General features: G+C 43.8%; 1 protein-coding gene across 14 annotated transcripts in view; it reads left to right on the top strand.

Annotated features, from left to right (window-relative positions):
- LOC114445680 (pleckstrin homology domain-containing family A member 5-like) overlaps positions 1-22,262 on the top strand; it is a 210,827-nt gene that overhangs the window by 173,956 nt on the left and 14,609 nt on the right. For 8 of the 14 annotated variants that reach the window (XM_028420784.1, XM_028420801.1, XM_028420811.1 and 5 more), the window contains 14 exons: positions 1,046-1,161; positions 1,831-2,958; positions 9,486-9,772; positions 10,506-10,744; positions 14,100-14,183; positions 14,474-14,593; positions 15,459-15,512; positions 18,777-18,839; positions 18,934-19,014; positions 19,102-19,254; positions 20,095-20,196; positions 20,293-20,401; positions 20,539-20,585; positions 21,843-22,046. In XM_028420784.1, the coding sequence (XP_028276585.1) occupies positions 1,046-1,161; positions 1,831-2,958; positions 9,486-9,772; positions 10,506-10,744; positions 14,100-14,183; positions 14,474-14,593; positions 15,459-15,512; positions 18,777-18,839; positions 18,934-19,014; positions 19,102-19,254; positions 20,095-20,196; positions 20,293-20,401; positions 20,539-20,585; positions 21,843-22,046 (2,787 nt within the window). Of the gene's footprint in view, positions 1-1,045; positions 1,162-1,830; positions 2,959-9,485; positions 9,773-10,505; positions 10,745-14,099; positions 14,184-14,473; positions 14,594-15,458; positions 15,513-16,538; positions 16,620-18,776; positions 18,840-18,933; positions 19,015-19,101; positions 19,255-20,094; positions 20,197-20,292; positions 20,402-20,538; positions 20,586-21,842; positions 22,047-22,262 lie in introns of all 14 variants that reach the window. The other 6 variants (XM_028420861.1, XM_028420943.1, XM_028420952.1 and 3 more) reach the window with 5 other exon arrangements.

The raw sequence follows: 22,262 nt of genomic DNA on the forward strand, positions 1-22,262 counted from the left end.
CTCACACATACACGTGGTCTGTTGTGCACATTCTTACTGTCGCACCGGAGTATAAGTCGCACCAGCCAAACCAAAAATCCATAATGAAGAAGGAAAAATGCTATTTGCATACCGTACACCTATTTGGCTACATAAAGCATAAAAACAAACTCAATAGTTGTCCTTTATGTAACATATTATTGTAACAGTTATTCAGATAGCTATAGCGTAAAGAACATGACAAAACAAGTTTATCTAACTATTCACCTCACTTTAAATCACTAAATCCAATGAATTCTTCATCATCTGTGTCACTTCTAAATAACTCCACCAACTCTGCCCTCTAGCAGCTGTCAGTGTGAAAATAACTAATAAAAATATATTTTAATATATAAGTTGCACCTGAGTTTCATATAAGTCACATACCCAGCCAAAAGATGAAAAAAAAAGTGTGACCTAAAACAAGGCAAAGAGAGCATGGTCTCTCTGCTCAGTGTCAACAAACAAATACTTTTATTGTGTTCTTCCTTCCAGGTCAACTCACATACCTTCAGTTCAACTTTAAGGACACTTACTAGTAGTTTTCCATCTGACATAGCACACACTCTTAATAATTCCTATGCTAATAAGCTATACTGGATATATAATGCTAATATGCTAAGCTAGATATGTTCTAATATTCCCTCAGAAGCTGGCAGTTATAGACATGTTTTGAGTGTAGAACCTATCCCAGCTTCTGGAAAGCACTTGTTCTTTCCAAATATTGATGGTTCGTCTGCCAACTCCTTCAACATGGCAGGGACTAGCCATGTCAGCTAGCTAGTTAGCTAGGACTGTATCTTAAATTTCAAGGCCACTAGAGTATGTTTTATTTTCAGTCAAAGAAACTATGTTGAGCCAAAAGGTGTTGCTAAGTTCCAGTGTTGCTAAGTTCCAGTCTTAATGCTAAGCTAGGCTAACTATAGCTTAGCTCTGAGCTATCTCCTCCTTTCTCTTTATGTGTCCTTTCTTTATTCATCTCTCACTGCATATATCTTCCTCTTCCTCTCTCCCTGACACTTGACAGGCCACTCACCCCAACATGCGGACTTATTATTTCTGCACGGACACCGCCAAAGAGATGGAGTCCTGGATGAAAGCCATGACAGACGCTGCGCTCGTCCAGACGGAACCCACCAGAAGGTCAGTGTTAGCCATAGCGTCACACAATCATTGTGAATCTTGTACCTGCCGTGCAGTGACACACACAGACCATCCTGCTCTTCAAGCACCTTTCTGTCATATGTTGATAAAGATTCTCAGTCATCCAGGTCATAATACGTAGAGAAGTTTGAAGCAAGGACTTGTATAGTTTTCTTGAAGACGTTTCGCTGCTCATCCAAGCAGCTTCATCAGTTCTGTTTGGTGGGGAAACATGGTTTATATGTGGTTGCAGACCTCAGTGGGTGGGTCTGGGTAAAACTTTCTGTCATATCTGTGGCTAAAAAGTTTACATAGAGCCATAGCTCAAAAATATAAACCAGACCATGAAAATAAGTGTGATGTCACTCAAGATCGCACATTACTTTAGACCTATGGTATCTCAGTGCACTGTGTAGGCTAGGTTCTTGGATCCTTTTTATCTTTCAGGGTAACGTAAACATTAAATATTTACAGTTCTTGTGTCTAAATATGAAATTAGATAGATGTCTAGACTGCCTCCTGTCCTGTCTGAGCCTCCTGACAGATATCAGAAAGTTTGAAGAAGTGGAAGTTTGAAATGGAAGGGTGACAGAAATACAAGGGTTGTAACCGAAAGGTAGAACTTTGTTCCAATTTAAAATTTCATCTTTGTTTTGTCTTTCGTCACAGATTGGACAAGTTGAAAGTGGATCAGCGGACACCTCAGGAGTTAAACAACTTGTTGAACCACAAGGTCCTAACGCGGCCTGAGATCCAGAACAACGAACGCAACCGGGAACCTGCGCGGCAGCATTCCCTGTCACGGGCTGACGAAAAACGCCTTAAAGACGCAGAGGCACAACGGCACAACGGCCAGAGGGAGCGGGAATACTACACCTTACAGAGAGATGGAGAGAGGTACTCGCTGAAGAAAGATGGGGTGAGCTACATGCTTCAGAAGGACGGTGAGAGGTATCTTCTCCACAAGGATGGAGAGAAGTACCTGCTGCGAAAGGATGGGGAGAAGTACTCGCTGCAGAAAGATGGAGAGGTGTACGCCATTCACAGGGATCTGGAGAAGTATGCTGTTCAGAAAATGGATAGTAAGTACACAGTGACGCCAACAGAGGAGAAATACGCTCCCTCTAAAGATGGAGAAAAGTACCTCCTCACCAAGGAAGGAGAGAAGTATGCACTGCAAAAAGTGGGTGACCGGCACACGCTCCAGAAGGATGGACAGAAATATGTTCCTCAAAAAGAAGTAAAGAGACAACTGTCATTGAAGGAGACGGAAAGGTACGGCACAATGAGGGAGATGGGGAATAAATATGGTACCATACATGTAGTGGACAAGTATGGCACTCTGAAGGAGGTGAAGAAGTACAGTACGCTACGAGAAGGCAATAAATATGCTACTCTTAGAGATGCGGAGAAGTACGCCACCATTCGCGATGGGGATAAATATGGCTTTCAGAGGGACCTAAGTGCAGAGAGGTCTCTGACTAAAATCAGCAGCATAAAGCTTCAGCCGGCTCAGGCTGCAGCCATTGCGGCCGCGGTGTCAGCGTCTCGCCAGGGCCAGGCCAACTCTAACTCTCCGAAACCGATGCAGGTCAATGGCTCAGGGTCCATGGCGGAAAAACAACATGGGGACTGCACCCCAACAGAGGTGAACTGCAGCCTGGCCAGGGCTCCAGTAAAGTCACCGGCTCCAGTTCAGGAACCTGAGAAGGGCCTGTCCAGGACCAACTCCATGCAGCAACTGGAGCACTGGGTCCGCACACACAGGACCAGAGGACTGGAAGATGACACAAGGAGGTAAGTGTAGGACCTTTTGAATCAATTTTAAGTTTTAAAAGGAACTCATCACTGTCAGAATTATTGTGTTGTTGTCAACTTTCCAGAAGCAGGGTTTTTGGGGCTTGTTTGAATTTCTTCAAACTTGGTTATCTTGAGCTGTGTCCAAGTCCATGGTCTACATTCCAATGGAAGACCCATTAGTAGACCAGGTCCAAGGCCAGGCCATTGACGGTTGGACTCTTTTTACAACAGAATACCAAAAGGTATTGAAGACCCCTGTCATAGATCCAAGGGTGACCTCGCTCTTGTCCCTGTGTGGTGAAACAGATCGATGTCTTAGGAATGCCTGAACAGAATATCAGCAATTTTGGAGGCACTCGGATTCAGATATCCTCGCGATTGCCCGGCGACCTATCAAAGGGTGTACCTAGGCATCTCACCTAATGACCACTGGGATAGGCTCCAGCCCCCCATGAACCTGTTTTGCTTGTTTTGATTGAAAAAAAACACACAAAACCAGACCACCGGTGTTTTTATTTTGTTTTTAGTGGAAAATTTATCTTTGCGGTCATTACTGCACAACTTCCTCAGGATGACCTCACGTTCTGACAGGTCTGCTCCTCTCATAGGGTGGCTGTGGCTCAGGTGGTAGAGTAGTTGTCAACTGGAAGGTTAATGGTTCGATCCCCCACCCTGGCTGCAGGCCACTTAACCCTAAAGCTGGATCCATACTCCGCGAGACAAAGAGCGGAGAACGCGCTCCACGGGTGGTAAGAGATACAAAAAAAAAGTCTTTTCCGCACTGAGGTACCATACTCCGCGAGACGCGTGTGTGCAGAACTCCTCATACGGCCCGCCCACTAAACTATAAGGAAAGACTTCACTGAGTTTTTTAACACACCACAAGGACGTGTGCCATGGCAAGAGGGCATTATACAGAGAGGGGGCCTGCAACAGCGTGAGATGTCCGGCGATGAGTTGTGAAAATGCGACATTAAAAGTAACAATAGCAAAGATTCAGTGTTTGTGCCTTTATGACCACATTTGCACATCTACTGTGTTCCAATGTGCCTGCGATACTTCAAACTGTCCGGTGATGAGCTGTGAAGATGCGACATTAAAAGTAACAATAGCAAAGATATACAGACATTGTTAACGAGCCTATTATGCCCGGGTATGTAGGAGTATATAGAATGGTAATAACAGTCACCATCTGGTATGTGTGAACGGCTGTCTGGAGTTATTGGTGACAAATCACCCTGACTTGCCTTTCTTTCTTTCTTTTATTGCTCATCATGCAAACCAGTATGGTCTTATCTAAATCTGTTGAATCAGCGCTGTTTATACACCTACCTATATACCTGGAGAGGCTCTTGCGCTTCTCCACTTTCATCACGCCCACAATAAATTCCGACCAATCACAGCATGGTTGCCGCACAGCCTTGAAAGACAAAGTTCGGCCCGGACCCTGTGCACAGGAGTGCGGATCAGCGGGCGGTCAGAGACAAAAAATGGCGTCATTTTGTGGGCGTAACGTCTGCAGGGGGGAAAAATGTCTTTGTCTCGCGGAGTATGGATCCAGCTTAAGTTGCTCCCAGTGGTTGTACCACTAGGGTAAATGTGAAGTAGTGTGAAGCGCTTTGAGTACCCGACTAGGTAGAAAAGCACTATATAAGTACAGCCGTCTGTAGCGAGAAACATAGCGGAACAGAAGTGCACACGGGCGCACTGTTACGCTCTCAGTGCCCGCTTCTGCTGCCATTAAATAAGTCATGGAAATGAAACTGTAATGAGAGCAGCGCAAGCTGAGGCGCTGCCGAGCCACATTTGTCTTCTTTATCTGCGCTCGACGCAAAGGAGGGAAGGATTGTTGTTAGCACAGGATTCTGCTTTTGCTAACAGCTATTATATTTTAAGTGAGAAGAATAGGGAATACTACAGTGTAAAATGCCAGAATGAGACCAAACGTTTTCTGTAGTCCTTGAACTGGGACCATGTAACCAAATCTTAAAATCAAAGCTAAATTTCATATTATTTTCCATTATTGGTAACACCTTAAAAATGTTTTTTTAGTACTTTTTTTTTACACATTTTTTTTGGTAAAATAAAATGACATTCTCTTTTATTTTGAAATATGATTTGCCTTGAGAGTTATCTCTGTTGGAGTTTAAATAATTCCATGCTGTCAGAAACACAGCAACGTGTTCTGCAGCATGGAATTATTTAAACTCCAAGAGATAACTCTCAAGGCAAATCATATTTCAAAATAAAAGAGAATGTCATTTTGAAATCATATTTCAATATGATTTATTTTGAAATCATATTTCAAAATAAAATAGAATGTCATTTTGAAATCATATTTCAATATGATTTATTTTGGAATCATATTTCATATTTCATTTATTTTGAAATCATATTTCAAAATAAAAGAGAATCATTCTCTTTTATTTTGAAATATGATTTACCTTGAGAGTTATCTCTGTTGGAGTTTAAATAATTCCATGCTGCAGAACACGTTGCTGTGTTTCTGACAGCAGTCTGACTCAACCTTGTGAACCTCTGCTTTTTCGGCTACACCTTGCCATAGCAACAGATCTAGGACGGGCTGGATATCATGGACGTTTAAAATACGGGAGAGTAGGAGGAGTGTCTGCTACATGATATTATCACTTTGATTGCACCGAACAATAAGTATTTAGCAATCTGCATATCTTAATATAGGAATAGGTCCTCCTGCAAGAGTTTGTTTTGACACTATCAAAGGGTGTAATAGGTGCTTGAAGTGATCAGCTTTAGATTTATTTTCATTAGTGGATTCTGCAGGGCTTTTATTGTGAAGAATGAACAGATTACATTACATCCATTACATCTGTGACAGAAAGTATTTGACAAATGAGGGAATACATCCAAACGCCTAGTAGTAAACCTTGCCATAAAATACTGAAGCCCTTGCCTCCATTCCTCCATTCGTTACCTTGTAACGTAAGTGAAAGTAAAAATAATAAAAGTAGCATGATAATTAAAAGGCAGTCAAGCACACCATACATGTCACCGCGCACACCTACAGATAATTAAGCCGTTCCTATTCGGTACACACTGATTGAAGGCATTGATTGGTGTTGTGCTCACTGGTGTTGGTAGTAAGTAGTGAGCGCAGCTTACATGTTGGCGGTCCAGCCACTGCAGTGTTGTATGCTTACATGATGAGGTCTGGTAATGTTTAGATTCATGAGTTGCTGACTAGTTAACAGAACTGACTCATTCATACATTCACTTATTTGCACATTACTTTGTGCAGACTGCCACATTTATTGCATTGCATTGGAAGCTTAAGTGTTCTGCTTTGTTCCTCTCGCCCTTGAACATTTATTTCGCTGATTGAAAGTGCATTGTGGTATCCTAATGAAAGTCTGAGCAGTGAGTAATTCAGACTGATTACCACCCCACCCCACCATCACCACTGCACAGGGGCTACCTACCTAATACCTTGCAATGCTGATTTGTGAATGGTGATAACAAACTGCATCTTGCCCTTACAAAGAAGATTAATTGAGGTTTTACTGTTTTTTTACCACCCTAAGGCCCATGGAATTTAGTAGATTTTCCATTATAGCGCAACTTAGCCACTCAAGAGCAACTCCAAATCAGAGAGAATGGACAAAGAATGTAATGTATAGGTTCATCTTAATACAGTCAGGTTCATACATCACCAAAAAATCATTTGCAATCAATGACTGCCTGAAGTCTGGAACCAATGAACAAACCTTTCCTTGAGATGTTTTGCTTTACTGCAGCTGCCTTCAGCTGTTGTTTGCTTGTTTGTGGCTCTTTCTGACTTCAATAATATGGGTATCTGTTACTGTATGGTTTGGCTCATTATACATGTGCAATATGAAGCATGTAGGTTTTGCAGCATTAGTCTGAATCTAAGCAGAGAGTACTGATCTACATGCTACAGAATTCATCCTGTCACAACACCATGTCTCCACAATGTCTGACTGAAGATTTTTTTGTACGCTTTTGGACCATCAACTGTCCCTTTCCTTCTCCATACATTTCTCTGCCATCATTCTGAGCTTCATAAGTCGAACCTTTCTAACAAAGTCTAATCTGCACCTTGTTGTGAAGCCTCTGTATTTATATTCAAGAAGCCATCTCTGACTGTATAGACTTTGACAATGACCACGCCTCTACATGTACCACTAAATGTACCACTCCGAATCACCTGCAGGACTTTGATCTGCTTTATTAGTCATGGAGCAACAAGGGAACGGGACACACCTGGACATTACATGAATTACAGTTGTTTGTAAGTTTTACCCAGACCCACCCACTGAGGTCTGCAACCACATATAAACCATGTTTCTCCACCAAACAGAACTGATGAATCTGTTTGGATAAGCAGCGAAACGTCTTCAAGAAAACTCTACAAGTCTAGACGCCTTGGTCCAATCTTCTCTATGTATTATGACCTGGATGACTGAAAATCTTCATCAAAATGAATTACAGTTGTTTTCATACACACACCATTTTTGTTGGGTATGAAAATATCACTCACAGGGTTCCCGCGGGGTCTTAAAAAGTATAAAAAATGTTTACATTTTGAAACTTTAAATTTAAGGCTTTTTTTGCTTTTGTTCATTCCCAGGAATTGCTTGAGATGAGAGTAAAACACCAAATGAGAGTAAAATGCCACAATCAGAACTTGATTCTGCATTGTCTCTCTTTCTGAGGGGCTTAGATAGCTACTGGTGTTGGTAAGCGGCAAATAAACTTGCCGCCATGTTTGAAGTGCCTGCGCATTCAGTCACTTCGGCTTCTTGTCATAGAAAACATGGGGAAGTGTGTTTCTGAGGCTTGGCTTGATAACAGCTGGTTGCAAGAGGTTCCCAGCAAGCTCGCTGTAAATTTTGCAAGAGGACCATCCAGTTAGGGACCTTGGGTGTGAAAGTGTTCAAGTCTCACTCCAAGGCGGACAAATGGTCCCCCCATGGGTGAACACTAATTAGGGCCCGAGCACCGAATGGTGCAACGTGCTCAAAAACTCACCAAATTTGGCACAAAATTGTCCCCCGATGAAAATCGCAACTTGACACTGTCACCATTGGCGGGCATGGCCGCATGACTCTGCAGCGCCCCCTAAAGTGTGAAAATATTCACCGCAAGTGCTACAGACTTCAGACTCGGTACACTGATGTATCGCCTCGTGACAAGAAAAAAAGCCTCTTGGAAGAAAATTCCACGATGTACAGGAAGTCCGCCATTTTGAAAAATCCACGCCTTGTTCCAATTTGCACACCCCCCAGTTTTGCGAACTCCTCCTAGTGGAATTGCTTGATACGGCTGAAAATTGGTGCACTCGCCCTTAAGGCCTTAGGGACCAAAAGTTATCAAAAACGCAGCACTTTGTCATACGGTCTGGCTGTGGCGCCACCACGAAGTTGACCCTTCGCCAACGCACAGGAAATGGATGTGTTTGTGGCTGTATCTCCCACATACTTCATCCAATGTGGTTGAAAAAAATCAGGCATGCTGAGCCTGTCATTCTGAACAGATTTATATGCTAATGACCAGAAACTCTCATAGCGCCACCGACTGGCGGTATGGATTGTGTTCAGGCTGATTATCCATTTTCCACACCTCGTATTTGAACGAACTCCTCCTAGGGAAATACTCTGCCGGACCTGAGATTTTGTCACCTGGTTCTGAAGACATGGCTGAGCAAAAGTTATCAAAAACGCAGCTCGATGTTACACCGTGTGGGCGGGGCATCGCCACGAAGGTGACCCTTCGCCACCATACAGAAAGCTTCTGTGTTTCATCCTACCTGCCTCTTACTCTATCATGACATCAGCCCCTGTGCACCTTTTCATATCACCCCATTGTCATATGTGGGCGTGGCCACATGGCTCAGCAGCGCCCCCTGGAATGAGATCTGCGTCCCCATTTGACCTACAGACACGAAAATTGGTACGCATATGTATCACCTCTAGACAAGAAAGTCTTTTGGAGGTATACGCCATTTTGCAGTTTTCACTCCCCGCACTTTTACGAACTCCTCCTAGGGGATTTCTCCAATCAGCCTGAAACTTGGTCTGCTTACTCTTAAGGCATTAGGGACCAAAAGTTATCAAAAACGCAGCACTTCGTCACACGGTCTGGCCGTGGCGCCGCCACAAAGTTGACCCTTCGCCAACGCACAGGAAATAGATGTATTTTTGGCTGTATCTCCCACATACTTGATCCTATGTGGATGCAACTTTACAGTCATGCTGAACATCGGACTCTGCACAGCTTGACATGCTGATATGCTACAGTCGCTGCACAACATACTGGCCGGAGGACCTGTCTTTTGTACATGTGTGTTTTGCTGTACTCTTCTGCCCTGCAGACCACAGCTCGTGCCGGTACAGCTGGGAGAGAGGTCGTGGGACGATAGGAGAGGCGGCGGTGGCTGCTGGTCCCGCGGACCGCAAGGGCTGCGAGGGCCCGTCATCGCTGCTTGCAGCTTTAATTTCTCTTGTCTTGTCTTTTTTCTCTTCTAGTGTAACTTCCTACCAGACCTTACCCAGAAACATGCCCAGCCACCGTGCCCAGATAGTGCCCCGCTACCCCGAGGGCTACCGCACACTGCCCCGCAACAGCATCATGAGGCCCGACAGCATCTGCAGCGTAGCGGGTTCTGCATACGACCGTGCCCTTCGCCCAGCTTCCACCACCACTGTCACAACGGCAGAGAAGAGGAGGTCGATGAGGGACGACACCATGTGGCAGTTGTACGAGTGGCAGCAGAGGCAGGCCTTCTCCAGGCAGAGTCTGGCTCAGCCGACAGGTACGGATGATTGTATTTCCTGTCCTACTGGGAGAGAAATTGCAGCACTATGGGTAACCTCAAAAGCTATAAAATCAAAGCAATGTGTCCTGTGCCTCCATTCCATTGCACATGCTCAGAACATATCACTAAAGAGGCATCCTTACTAAGTGCCTTAACTACCTAAGGTGGTTGCTGTACCTCAAGCTCCTCCGGGAAGACGGAAGAGCTCTTTACTCTCTAGGAGAGTATGTCCACCCTACAGTGGAAACTTGTGTCAGCCACTGGTACCCACAAACTTATTCTTGCAGTCACTACCCTTAACTTGTGGCCACAGGTAAGGGTAAAACCTGAAAATCCATACAAGCCATGTGATGTGGCTTAGCTCTCTCATAACAACAACAGACTAGACCAGAACAAAGTGTGCATGTCTGCAGACCCTGCATCGATCCACCAAAATACTTCACTTTATCCCAGGGGGAAATTGGTTACCTCATCTCCAACCCCAAGAGAGGGAATTCCACCAATCAGACATTACACTTTGGCTTTGAACCATGGACTGGCAAGATGATAGACTGGATAGCATCTAATGCGACTAAACCCAAGCACACACATACAAGTACCCCAACAGCGTGATGTTGTTCAAAGGGGTTTTAGGAACCTTTGCTGTATATATAATAGCATGGAGCTTTAAGACCACCTTTGGAATATTTTTGGATTATAGCTAACTCTAACTGATGTTCTTGCTTCTCAGGTGTGTCTCACTACGGTACTCTGCCCAGTACAAAGACCATGGGCAACATCTCCGAACATGCCGTGGCACACTCCATCCCCACCTCGCCATCTCACGGATCCTTGGCCCTCTACAGTACCTTTTCGCCACCCCGACAGCAGGTCCCACCCAACCCCAGCGCTTCCCACTCTGAGGTGTCCTCGCCTGTCTACAGGGGTGATGTAACACTGGACCGACGGCAAAGGACGCACATTGCTAAGGTAAGCTCATAAACTTTATTTTTGTAGTTAGTTTTGATTTACTGCTGGAGGCGTTGTGGTGGCTAGCACTGTCACCTCACAGCAAGAAGCTTCCTGGTGTGAATCTGGCTTGGGCCTTTCTTTATGGAGTTATAGCCCAACAACCGTTGACAGCTGGGATTAGCCTCAGTCCCAGTGGCCCTATACAAGACAAGTGGCTTTAGAAAATGGATGGATATGTAATATCATCTAACAATATCATTACTCAGTGCAATTTCTATGGTAACTGATGTAGCAATGTGTCAAGCCTGCCCCTTGTGACTTATAGAAGGAAGCTAACTAACTGTGCTAACTAACTACTAACTAACTAAGCTAGCTAACTGTGTACAGTACTCAGCTCTCTCAGTTCTCAGCCAGCAGGGCGCGCCAATTTGCCAATTTTCCACACAGTGATATGACATCACTTTTCTGTATTGTTGAATGTGCAGCAGGAGCACATCTACCCTGTCGTGCTACATCATATGATTCTACCAGCCTGTACAGTTAATAATGGTTCAGGGTTTAAGGTAAACGCAACACATGCCCAGGCTTGTACTGTAGAACTGCTGTGACACATCAGATCACCAACCTTTACTCACCTTTCTAGCGACTAGCGCTGAAGTGCATTTCTTATTGTACTGTAGCTCTGCACATGGCCACTGGATGGTGTTTTGATTTAGGATTGACAGACAAACAAAGAAATCATATTTATTGGCTATGTGTTGCAACAAGAGTCTTCCTCGCTGAATCTGGTTGGATGGTTTCACGTATGGGCCTCCCTTATAAGATATGTAGTTTGTCTTGATCGGTTTTATCATTTTGTGATTATTATTGTGTGGCCAAAGGTTTGATGAGCATGACGCCACACCGGCTGATGCCCATATGCCTAAAGTAGCTGACCCCCAATTTGTAAGCAGAGGACAGCCTTGTCACTCATTAGGTCCTCACCTAACTGTCCTTTTATTATGCAATATGTATAAACATATATATATATATATATATATATATATATATATGCATACACATTTATACACACATGTATGGAAGCTACAGTGAGACTGACCGGCTGTGGGTGCGTTGAGGCGGGGGAGGAGCTCACGGTTGCTGCTTGTCGAGGACAGTAGCCTGACTGCAGAAGGATTTCATGTCAGTCTCCAAACGTCACCAAAGAGAGTCACTAGTTGCTTTAGATTAAAAAAAGGTTTGGAAATGTAGTGAGAGAGACGCCAAGTTGCCAACACTCGTTTATATGCTGTGGTAAAAACGCCTCCCTGTATTACCTGATGCGCATGTCCAGAACCGAACAGAACACGCGCCCCGAACCGAAACACGTTCGGATTTTTTTCCTGAACTGTCCCACCACTAGTATATATATTAGGGGTGGAACGGTTCACTAAATCCACCATATATATATAAACAGCTCATGTTATTTATCTTATTTGCACGGCAGCATGTCATTTCTGTCTGCATGGTTGTGCGTTTACAATTCACCACTTTTGTCTGCGCACAGAGGCACGATGTGTGCACACACAGACACATGCACAGACACGCACACACACAGACATGTGCGCGCACATACTCCCACCGTCGGACAGAGAACGACATGCTAGTTGTATAGACTGAACTCTATGACTACGCTAAGCTATGCAATGCTAACAGTACTGATGTCCGTGGTTTTATTTTTATTTTTGCCATTGAAATATATGATTTACATCCCACTCTGTAAGACAGGACCAGCGGCAGCTTTGTGCATGATTGGGTCTCTCTGCTCTGCCTGCAGCTAAACCTGCTGCGTGAAGCTACAGTGAGAGTGACTAGTTGCTTTTGATTAAAAAAAAGTTTGGAAAGCCACGAAATGTAGCGAGAGAGATGCCAAGTTGCCAACACGCGTCTCTATGCTGTGGTAAAAATGCCTCCCTGTATTACTTGATGCGCTTGTCCAGAACCGAACAGAACACGCGCCCCAAACCGAACCACGTGTACCGAACGGTTCTGTTTTTTTCCTGAACCGTCCCACCCCTAATATATATATATATATATATATATGTGTGTGTGTGTGTGTGTGTGTGTGTGTGTGTGTGTGTGTATACATATATACACACATATGTATATATCCATATATGTATATATACTGTATATACATTATACATTAAAATATGCATGATAATAAGATTTAAAAATGCAAAAAGGGGCATTGAAGGCTCTGTTATTAGTGGGTTTTAATGGTGCATAATGGCCAACAACCCAAAGCTTATTGCTAAAGAGATGACGATTATGACTTTGTCCACTTTAATTTTAACAAAGATTTTCTTCAATATGTAACGTTAAGCACACTGCAGTGGCTGAATTGTTAATTAATGACATTAATTTAGTTCATTCATTACTGTGTTTGCTAACACGGAGATACACATCGCTATTGTTATTTCTCCTTTTAATGAGGCCCTAACGTTGCTCGTATTAAAGGGATTAACAATAAATCATGAGTTTTACATTACTGCCAGTCATCTTTTTGTTTTCTATATATACATTATTGTTGGAGGATGGGCTCCCATGAGTCAAATTCTTATGGTAATATATTAGATTGTTTTGAAGGTATTCCTTTGCTCGGTCTTTGGTATTAGATGTAGAATCACATGATCACATTTATTCTTGAACTTCTGAGCTGTCTAATCAATAACTACTGAAATCTATCTTATCTTATCTTATCTTATCTTATCTTATCTTATTGATCAGTCTTGCTGTTTATATAAAATCAATGCAAATGAATATCAAATAGAAACAAATCATATATTTAGTATAGTATATGTATTATATACATAAATTATTGTACTTCCTCCCACATTCTAAAGACATGCTTGTTAATTGGTGACTCTAAATTGGCTGTAGGTCTGAGTGTGAATGGTTGTCTGTCTGTATGTTCCCCTGTGATTGACTGGTGACCTGTCCAGTGTGTACCCCGCCTCTCACCTGTAGATAGCAGGCAGTAAGGGGTTAACCTTGTTTTTAAGGCGATGCCACTTTGCCCAGGGTGCATACAGGTGGAAAGTAAGTACGGCTGCATTCCAAGAGCACCTTATGGATTGAAATACATTTGAATGGGTTAATTGCTGTATGGTGCATAAAAGCCTGAAAATAAGAGTAGGTAATTTACCTATATATATATACAAAAAGACAAAAATCTTTTTGTATAGGTATATATAATAGCATAGATTGTGTATCTTCCTCTTTTTGTACAGCTGCAAACTTACAAAATCTGCAGGGATTAATATCATTTTTCCCTCTAACTGTCAATCAAATGAATAAACATCCATTCTTTGTCTATTTGTCTCCCACACAGTATGGCCACCCACCCGAGCGACGGTCCATCGCAGCTGGCATCCCTTCCCAGACCATCACTCCACAGTCACTGCAAGGCAAGACGGTGAGTATCAAATACACATTCCATTTAACCCATGCTATTTAACCCATGCTTATCAGCACCACACTTCCAGTGAGTGACATGTTTGTTCTCGGCTTTCTGTTGCTGCAGTGTTTTTTTTCACTTATCTCAGTGGGACCAGTGTAATTATTGACAGTGCCATTGACTGTTAATGACAGTACTCACACACACACGCAATGCAAACACAATCGAGTGTAAGGACTGTTTGAAGCAGGCTGCAAATAAGCCATCGTGGTGGTCCCTTCTTCTCCTCTGTGTGTTGCTCTGTGCAGCCAGAAGAGCTGACACTGCTGCTGATCAAGCTCCGCCGGCAGCAGGCGGAGCTCAACAGCCTGCGGGAGCACACAGTAGCTCAGCTAATGGCCCTGGGTATGGAAGGGCCCAACGCCAAGGTCAGCACTGAGTGTGTACATATGTGTGCATGTGTGTGTGTGTGCATGCACGCAAATATGTTTCCCCAAGCCAAAAGCAGTCAAAAAATCCCATGCATTCTTTCTTTGTGTGTCTGCAAGCGAAGGCTCCTTGGGTGAGGCTATTTATTGCTAATAGAATTGGATTCGATGTAATCTGTAGGTTTCTGTGAGAAAAATATGGCCGCTTCAACCGTATCTTCATGGTAGCACGGGCAATTTTTCAGCCTAAATGCTAATTAGCTGCTAGTGTTAACAATTATAACTCCACTGGTTTACCCTAAACATGCTACAACGTTTTTGCGTGTTTTTGTGATTTTTTTTTTAGGGTTGACTAAAGAGGGTTGATTGCTCCTGTCCCTGCATGCCAGTTTAGTGAGTGTGAGTAGGAGTGGGAGTGGGAGTGTGAGCTTAGTCGTCCACTGCATGCATGTAAGCCTACAGTGCATGGCTGATGTGCCGGCCGGTGTTTCTTTGGTAAACATGGCATTAGTCATGATGATTAGAGCTTACAGTCCTGATTGGCAACATCATGTGGCTGCTCTCCTGTAATTTTGCAATAGGTATAGGTGGAGTTAAAAAATGTAACCCCTGTTTGGCTGTTCTGGTCAGGTCTGTATTTGTATAGACAGCGATGTATGGTCTCAAAAAAAAGAAACTGCAAAGGATCATGGGAAATGTTGTTCTATCCTATCTCGCTCTCTCTGTCTCTTTGGATTATTAATATTCAATTCAATTCCCCCTCTCTTCATCATTACATCCTCCGCCTCCTCCTTCCTTCCTGTATAAATCCCTCCTTCCTCTCTTTCTCTTCCTTCTTCTTCTTCTTCTCCTCTGTCCACTGCAGACTGACGTTCTCTCTCACCACCTACAGAGGAATCTTATTTACCTGGACAACCAGGTGAGGACTCACATCCTGTCTTTGTAAAGCCTCAAATACACTGTGCGATTTTGGGGAAGTCTGTGCACCACCAATTCACACACGTGCAATGTCAAATCAAAGCTCACGATTTATGTGCTCACATTATACGGTGCGATGGTCGGCTGCGACGTCACTGAACCCAAATTAAACATGTCTAACCCTGTTGCTGTTTCAAAGAAAAATCTAAGTCAGTCAGAGTTTGTGCTGCGTGTTGCTGCCACAGCTCATCAAATATAGCCTCCATCAATTCTGTCCAACTCCGTGTGGGCGCCGCCATGTTTGTTATCATCAGAAACAATTTCATGTAGGTGCAGCAATGTTGAGCAGGTTTGGCAAACGCATGCGCAGTGAGGGAAAAAACACAGACTTTGGGCCGTATCTCTGCCTAAACTGTGCGATACACTCAGGAGGGGCGACAAAAATATTAAACATGTCAGAAACTGATGGCCATTTGTGCAATGTTCTCTCCTGGGCCCACAGCACGCTGCTGCACGGTAAAGGTAGTGTTGCAGCATGCTGTGTTTCTGTTGTAAATTGATTCTATTAGTGAATCGATTTTCAAACACGTCCACCACATTATCGTCTCGTTATCATCCGTCAGTCAGGTAAACAAATGTAATGGGCGAACAAGCAAGATTGTGAAATCGTGAGGTAGTAGCGACGATTCATCCTTCTTTGCCCCAAAATGCTGTTCAGCAACGAAACGTCTTCAAAACCTCTGTGTGTGGGAGGGTTGCATGAGGAGTTCTGCACATATGTTTATGGTGAAGTATGAAAAGTCCGAGCCGAAACGAACTTTGTTTTTGTTCCTAAAAGAAATGATCTGTTCTCGTGGACTATGTAACAACCTTAAAAGTACTCCTTATACTATATTTGAAAGTTCCCTTGTCATTCTGTTGGTTGGTTGGATACTGGTCCTTAAACATAGTGAGTGTCTGATCCCCTGTAGCAACAGTTGTGTTATGACACTATTGTATCCCTCTGTCTCCTTGGCACTCTGCTTAGACGAAGGAGAACGAGCCTCTTATCTTCATGATTCACACTATGATCGAGAACTCGGCACCGAGGCCGCAACTCTACCAGCAAGTAAGGTTTCCTTTGGGTAGGGTCTGGCTTGAGTCACTCAAAATTCATCTTACTTAGTAGATTTTCTGAAGTTTACTTACTTTAGACTCAAGCCAAACCCGGTAGTTGTGTATCTACGTCCTTCCCTTCCATCATCAACCGCTTTTAATGTCACGACTTTGGAATTCATCAACCAGTTTTTTTCCTTCTCCCAAAATGTCATCCCAGTATTATACAAAGTTGTTGTCAGCGCACCTCATTTCATTGCTCAGTGTTTCTAAGAGATGGCCCTGAAATGGAGCATGAGGTTTTATGGTGCAGTAGTAACCGCATACATAGCCATGGAACTTGTCTTCACACTGTCTGTCCCTCATAAAGACATTGTTTATTGTATTGGATGTAAATGCTTGCACCGGTTCCATGTTCTTTTTTTTCAGATGCAACTGTGGGCAAATATTTGTCATGTTTTTGTTTTTCAAGATATTTGAAGAAAATTCTGAGAATGTGGTTAGCCTAGCTTAGCATTAAGACAGAAGAACAGGAGGACAACAGCCTAAGTTGTGTCCAAAATCACTCCCTAATCACTATATATGGCCCTATATACGTAGCGCCTCCGCCATTTTGTTGCGCTGTCCGAATTCTTAGTTAGAAATTGTAGACCCCTATATAGGGTCAACCTCACTGTATCCCACAATGCATCATGAAAAGTAGCGTCCATTCGATGGTCACTACTTTTAGCGACATGTACCGTCATGCATTGCACAAACCCGCAAAAAGAAAAATGGAAATTAGACAAATCATAATTGCTAACAACCTAGTTTATTCAGCCGGCAGAGATCGGCTCATTTAATGTGCAACAGCAATGATGTAACTAATGGCGACAAAAAATGTAGGGTAGGTAGGTAGTGTCCGAAATGTCCAAAAATGCTTTTACAAAGAGTTCACTATATGGTGCCCTACATTGAACTCCCCATATGGAGAGTAGGGAGTGAGTGATTGAGTGAGTGATTTCGGACACAGCCATGCTCCGTGTCCTAGCTTAGCATGGGTAGCTTGGGCTGCCGCCATCTTGGCAAAAAACCTCAGATTAACCACCTCGCAGCATAAAATCCAACTCTGGACATTTACAAAAATAAAGGGAGTTTGTGAGCTTTTGGAGCCACCCTCTAGAGGCTGTTTTAGGAATTGCATCATTTTTGGAACCTTTTGCTTTTAGCATAGTACAAGGTCCCACTTTAATGCAGCTTCCATTTGTTCCATCATCTCTGTGCTGTATTTCCTGGAACAGGACATAATGATGTGCATGGTTAAAATGTATTCAGTCTTCTCTGAGCCATCATTTTTTCCCACCCTTGTTTTTTAGACCCCGTTCACACTGGGGAAATCAATCCGGCTAAAGCGGAATTTGGATTTCAGATTCAGATTTTTTTTCTGAGTCTGAATAACGTGAATCCAGATATATCCGGATTGATGTCAATCCACCTCTTGGAGTGACGTGATACTTCCGGTTCACAGGGACTGTGTCCGTGTCGCGTACAAAAGCCACGTGTCGAACTATGACAGCTTTGCCCCAAGTTTATTTTCAACAGGTCTACAAAGGAATAAACTGCATGGGACAAAACACGGGACAAAAAAAAAAAAAGACGCATGCGCACACGTGGTCTTGAATGGACTCTGTATATTACGAGGCACCACCTAGCAGTTTGGAGGACAACAAAGAAGCTTAAACCAGATTGAGCGCGGACACGCGTTTGTGATTTGAAAATAGGTCTGAATGTATCCAGCTCAAAGGCTATCCAGATTCAATCCCACTCTAGCTGGATTGACACCTTCACTCTTCATCCTGCTGCACAGGGTTCATTAGCTGGTACAGAATAAAATGACTGTGATGGGGGATTGCTGGTGAGGATCAGTTCGACCATTCAAATGTAATCTGGGGGCTTAATTTCATTTTCATGTATTCATCTTCTTAAGGCTGCACCTCCCTCCCTCTGTTTTCCCTCTGCATTCTAATATACAGCTGGAGCTTCACGGGTAACACCTGGGTAAACAGCTTTAGTGCAAATTAAGAAGGATTAGCCAATCACACAGCGCACTCATCCCTTCATCCGCAAGAAGAGTTTTCTTTTTTTCCATCAGTTTATTCAAAAGATATTCTTTGTGCTTTCCTCATTTCAGGTCAGCACAGACGACTTCAAAGATGGCTCCTTCGTCCAACACGCGGAGGAAGTTGACCTAGACGTAAGGCGAGCGCAACCTTTAGAGTAAAGATGCTGCTGGTAAAGGTTTGGGAGGAAGTTTACTTTATGTGTGCGTTTGTGTGTTTGTGTGTCAGACGAAGCTGAGCAGACTGTGCGAGCAGGACAAGGTGGTGAGAGCGCAGGAGGAGAAACTGCAGCAGCTACACAGAGAGAAGGTAAGCCTCTCAGTGTGTGTGTGTGTGTGTTTTTGTCTTTTTTGAAGGCTCAATTGTGCAACAACAAGCATGCGTGTGTGTTGGCAGCACACTCTGGAGACGGCACTGCTATCAGCCAGTCAGGAGCTTAGCGAACAGAGCGGCTCCAGCGCGGCGACGGCACAGAGCCTGGTCCAGCAGAGAGACCTGCTGCAGAACGGACTGCTCAGCACCTGCAGAGAGCTGTCCAGAGTCAACACTGTGAGCGCACAAACCAACCCACAAAAAACACTGCAGGGAAGATGCTTTTTATAGACGTAAAACCACTGTGGCGGCAGCTGTATGCGAGTTTTTGAGTTTTTATGAGTTTATTTTTAGCCAGCATGTATCTGTGTACTTCTTTTGTAGAAGGTCATTTTTCTCCGATGCAAATCTCTCAAGCTCTTCCAGATTTGATGGTCTCCTGCATGGACGCTGGTCTTTAGTCTACTTCACAGATTTTCAATCACATTTAAGACCTCGTTCACACTTGGGAAATCAATCCGGCTAGAGCCGGATTCGGGCCATATCTAAACTACACTTCACAGCGTATCGAATCCTTTTCAGGGCTGTAAGACGTCACTTTGATTTTCATTAATGATTGCGAGCTCTCATCTGTGAGGCTCGGGCAATTATTTTTTTATGTAGCTCATGATGTAAAAAACATGCTCGCACAAGTCTGAGGATTGACAGGACTCCAAACTGCAAACTTTTTCCATGTTCATATAAGTGTCGGGAATGTCATTCCAGAGGCTATCAAAAACAAGTTTGTCTGGTGTCACAGGTGCTGAGGATTACCACTGAAAATGACTTAATGACTTAATGACTTAATCTCAGAAGAAGAAGAAGAAAGTCAGAATTCTGACTTTTTTCTTACAATCTCAGAATTCTCAGAATAAATATAATTTTTTCAGTGGCACTAATCCTCTTCCGTACATAGATCTAAGAACACATTCTAAATATGATGATGTCCCAGAAGGTAGAAAAACTGAGTCTGGTCACACATACAAGCCAAGGACACACACACATTGACCCTGTTGCTGGCTGCTGTCCTGGTTTCAGGAGCTGGAGCGTTCCTGGAGGGAGTATGACCGGCTGGAGGCAGACGTCACTCTGGCCAAATCTAACCTGCTGGAACAGCTGGAGGCCTTGGGCAGCCCACAGGTAACTAAAACACACACACACATTCTCATATACATACACACTCAACTAGTGATTAAGTTTTAATAGTGCATATATGTGCGCATTTGTGTCTTCAAGACAGAGCCTCCGAGTCAGCGGCACATTCAGATCCAGAAGGAGCTGTGGAGGATCCAGGACGTGATGGAGGCTCTCTCCAAAAATAAACCACAGCGGAGCACAGATAGCGGTAAGACCTCACTCAAGTAACACGCTTCTATGAGCGACGAAGACGTTTGTGTTGATGCTACATGGGAATCTGACACATTTGTGATGTCTTAATGTCACGGCCCCATCTGTCTTCTCTCCACCTTTCACTGCTTCCAGCAGGATTCCCTGGTTCTAAACCCCTGTCCAGTCAGCAGAAGAACGAGGTAAGGCAGCCCACAATCACACCACACACGCTCTGCTATGTCTTAATAAGCTCCAATAACAGAATAGTGATTTTGTTTATTCTGTGTAAGATTCAACTGCTGGCAAGCTAACAGTCTTTTACCATACAATCACTTTATTAGGCAGCAACATATGAATGAGTGTTCTGCACATGTTCTCGGCACTGGAGAATTTGTGTGTCTTCTAATTCTAAGATAAGAACCTACTAATTGTTTTCGTTTGTGCATTCATACTGAACACAATGCAATGTTGTCCTGCAGTGTTATTCGCACTATGCTCACTATTTTGGTTTCACTTTCGCAGCCAGGTATTGGTTTATAAAATGAAGCCGATCAACCAATAAGATAAGAGAGATCAGCAGATAAGATGATACTGACTCATTCTCGGTGTCAGCGACTGCAAGGATTGAGGCAGCATGGAGGCGCAGTGGTTAGCACTGCGGTTTTCACAACAAGAAAGTTCCTGGTTCATGTTTTCTCCATGTACTCTGGCTTCTTCCCACATACCAAAGATGTAAATGTTTAGTGGGGACTCTAATTTGGCCATCGGTTGCTTGTCTCTCTGTGCAATCCCTCTAATAGACTTGGGTCCAGGAAGGGTTAAATTCCGTTCTTTTCTGGTGTCCTACCAATAGATATCCTCCTGATATTCTGATTCTGATTGGGTTATATCAAGGGCTCTGGTTCTACTGTAACAAATGTGGCCATGTGATTGGCTGTGCCTTTCCCTGCTGTCACGTGTGTAGCTACGTTGGCTGGCAGTGCCAAAAAAACACCATGTGAGACAGCCAGTGTGAGACAGTTATTGGAATCTTAGGTCCCGAATAGTGTTCCTAGTTAAGAGAAGCCTAGTTCGTTAATAAACACATTGCGGTGTCTATTCTAACCTAACCCTAATCCCCCCAATTCAAACACTGGTCCCCACCAATGTGAAAAGCAAATCTACACCCTTGGGCCAGGGTGTACTTCTTCGTCTCTTTCCTGTTGATAGTTGAAATAGATGAATTAGTGTGGTCTCCGTGGAGTGACGTTGGACTTTCAGTAGGGCAGTACCAATGGGTCCTCCAGAAAATCTGGAAACATTCGGTTAGACATACAACCATCAGAAGAATAAAGCTTCTGACATAGGCAGAGCAACAGTGTAGAAACATCTTAGCTTTCAACTTCATCAACATTGGAGGGTCCGTAGCACTAAAGCGTCTATCTCATGACAGTAAGTTGGGTCCGTTGTGTCAACAGGCGGTGACTCTCTCACCAGTCAGTCCCCTCAAGGAGGGCAACAGCGTGCCACCCCGCCCGCCCCTCCCTCAGTATTACGACTCATCAGAGCGTCCCCCTAACTTGCCCCCCCACCACCACGTCCACCCCGCCAGCCGACCGCCGCCCCCTCACACGCACCGCCCTGAAGACCGCAAACCTGGGGCCAGGAACGGAGCGCATAGCGTAAGAAATGCTGTTCGCCCCTCCCATAACCACTCACCCATCCGTCCACATCACGGTGTCCTCAGCACAACCAAACCACTGCATCTGTTGAGTTACTCAGCTATCTTTATTTTTTTTTATCATCCAACCAGACATACACACCAAAATGACTCATTCCTCAACAAAATACATATAATATACTGATAATACTGAAGACATATAATTAATTTACTGGTT

Source organism: Parambassis ranga, chromosome 2 (genome assembly GCF_900634625.1).
Source record: "Parambassis ranga chromosome 2, fParRan2.1, whole genome shotgun sequence".
Classification (NCBI taxonomy): domain Eukaryota; kingdom Metazoa; phylum Chordata; class Actinopteri; family Ambassidae; genus Parambassis; species Parambassis ranga.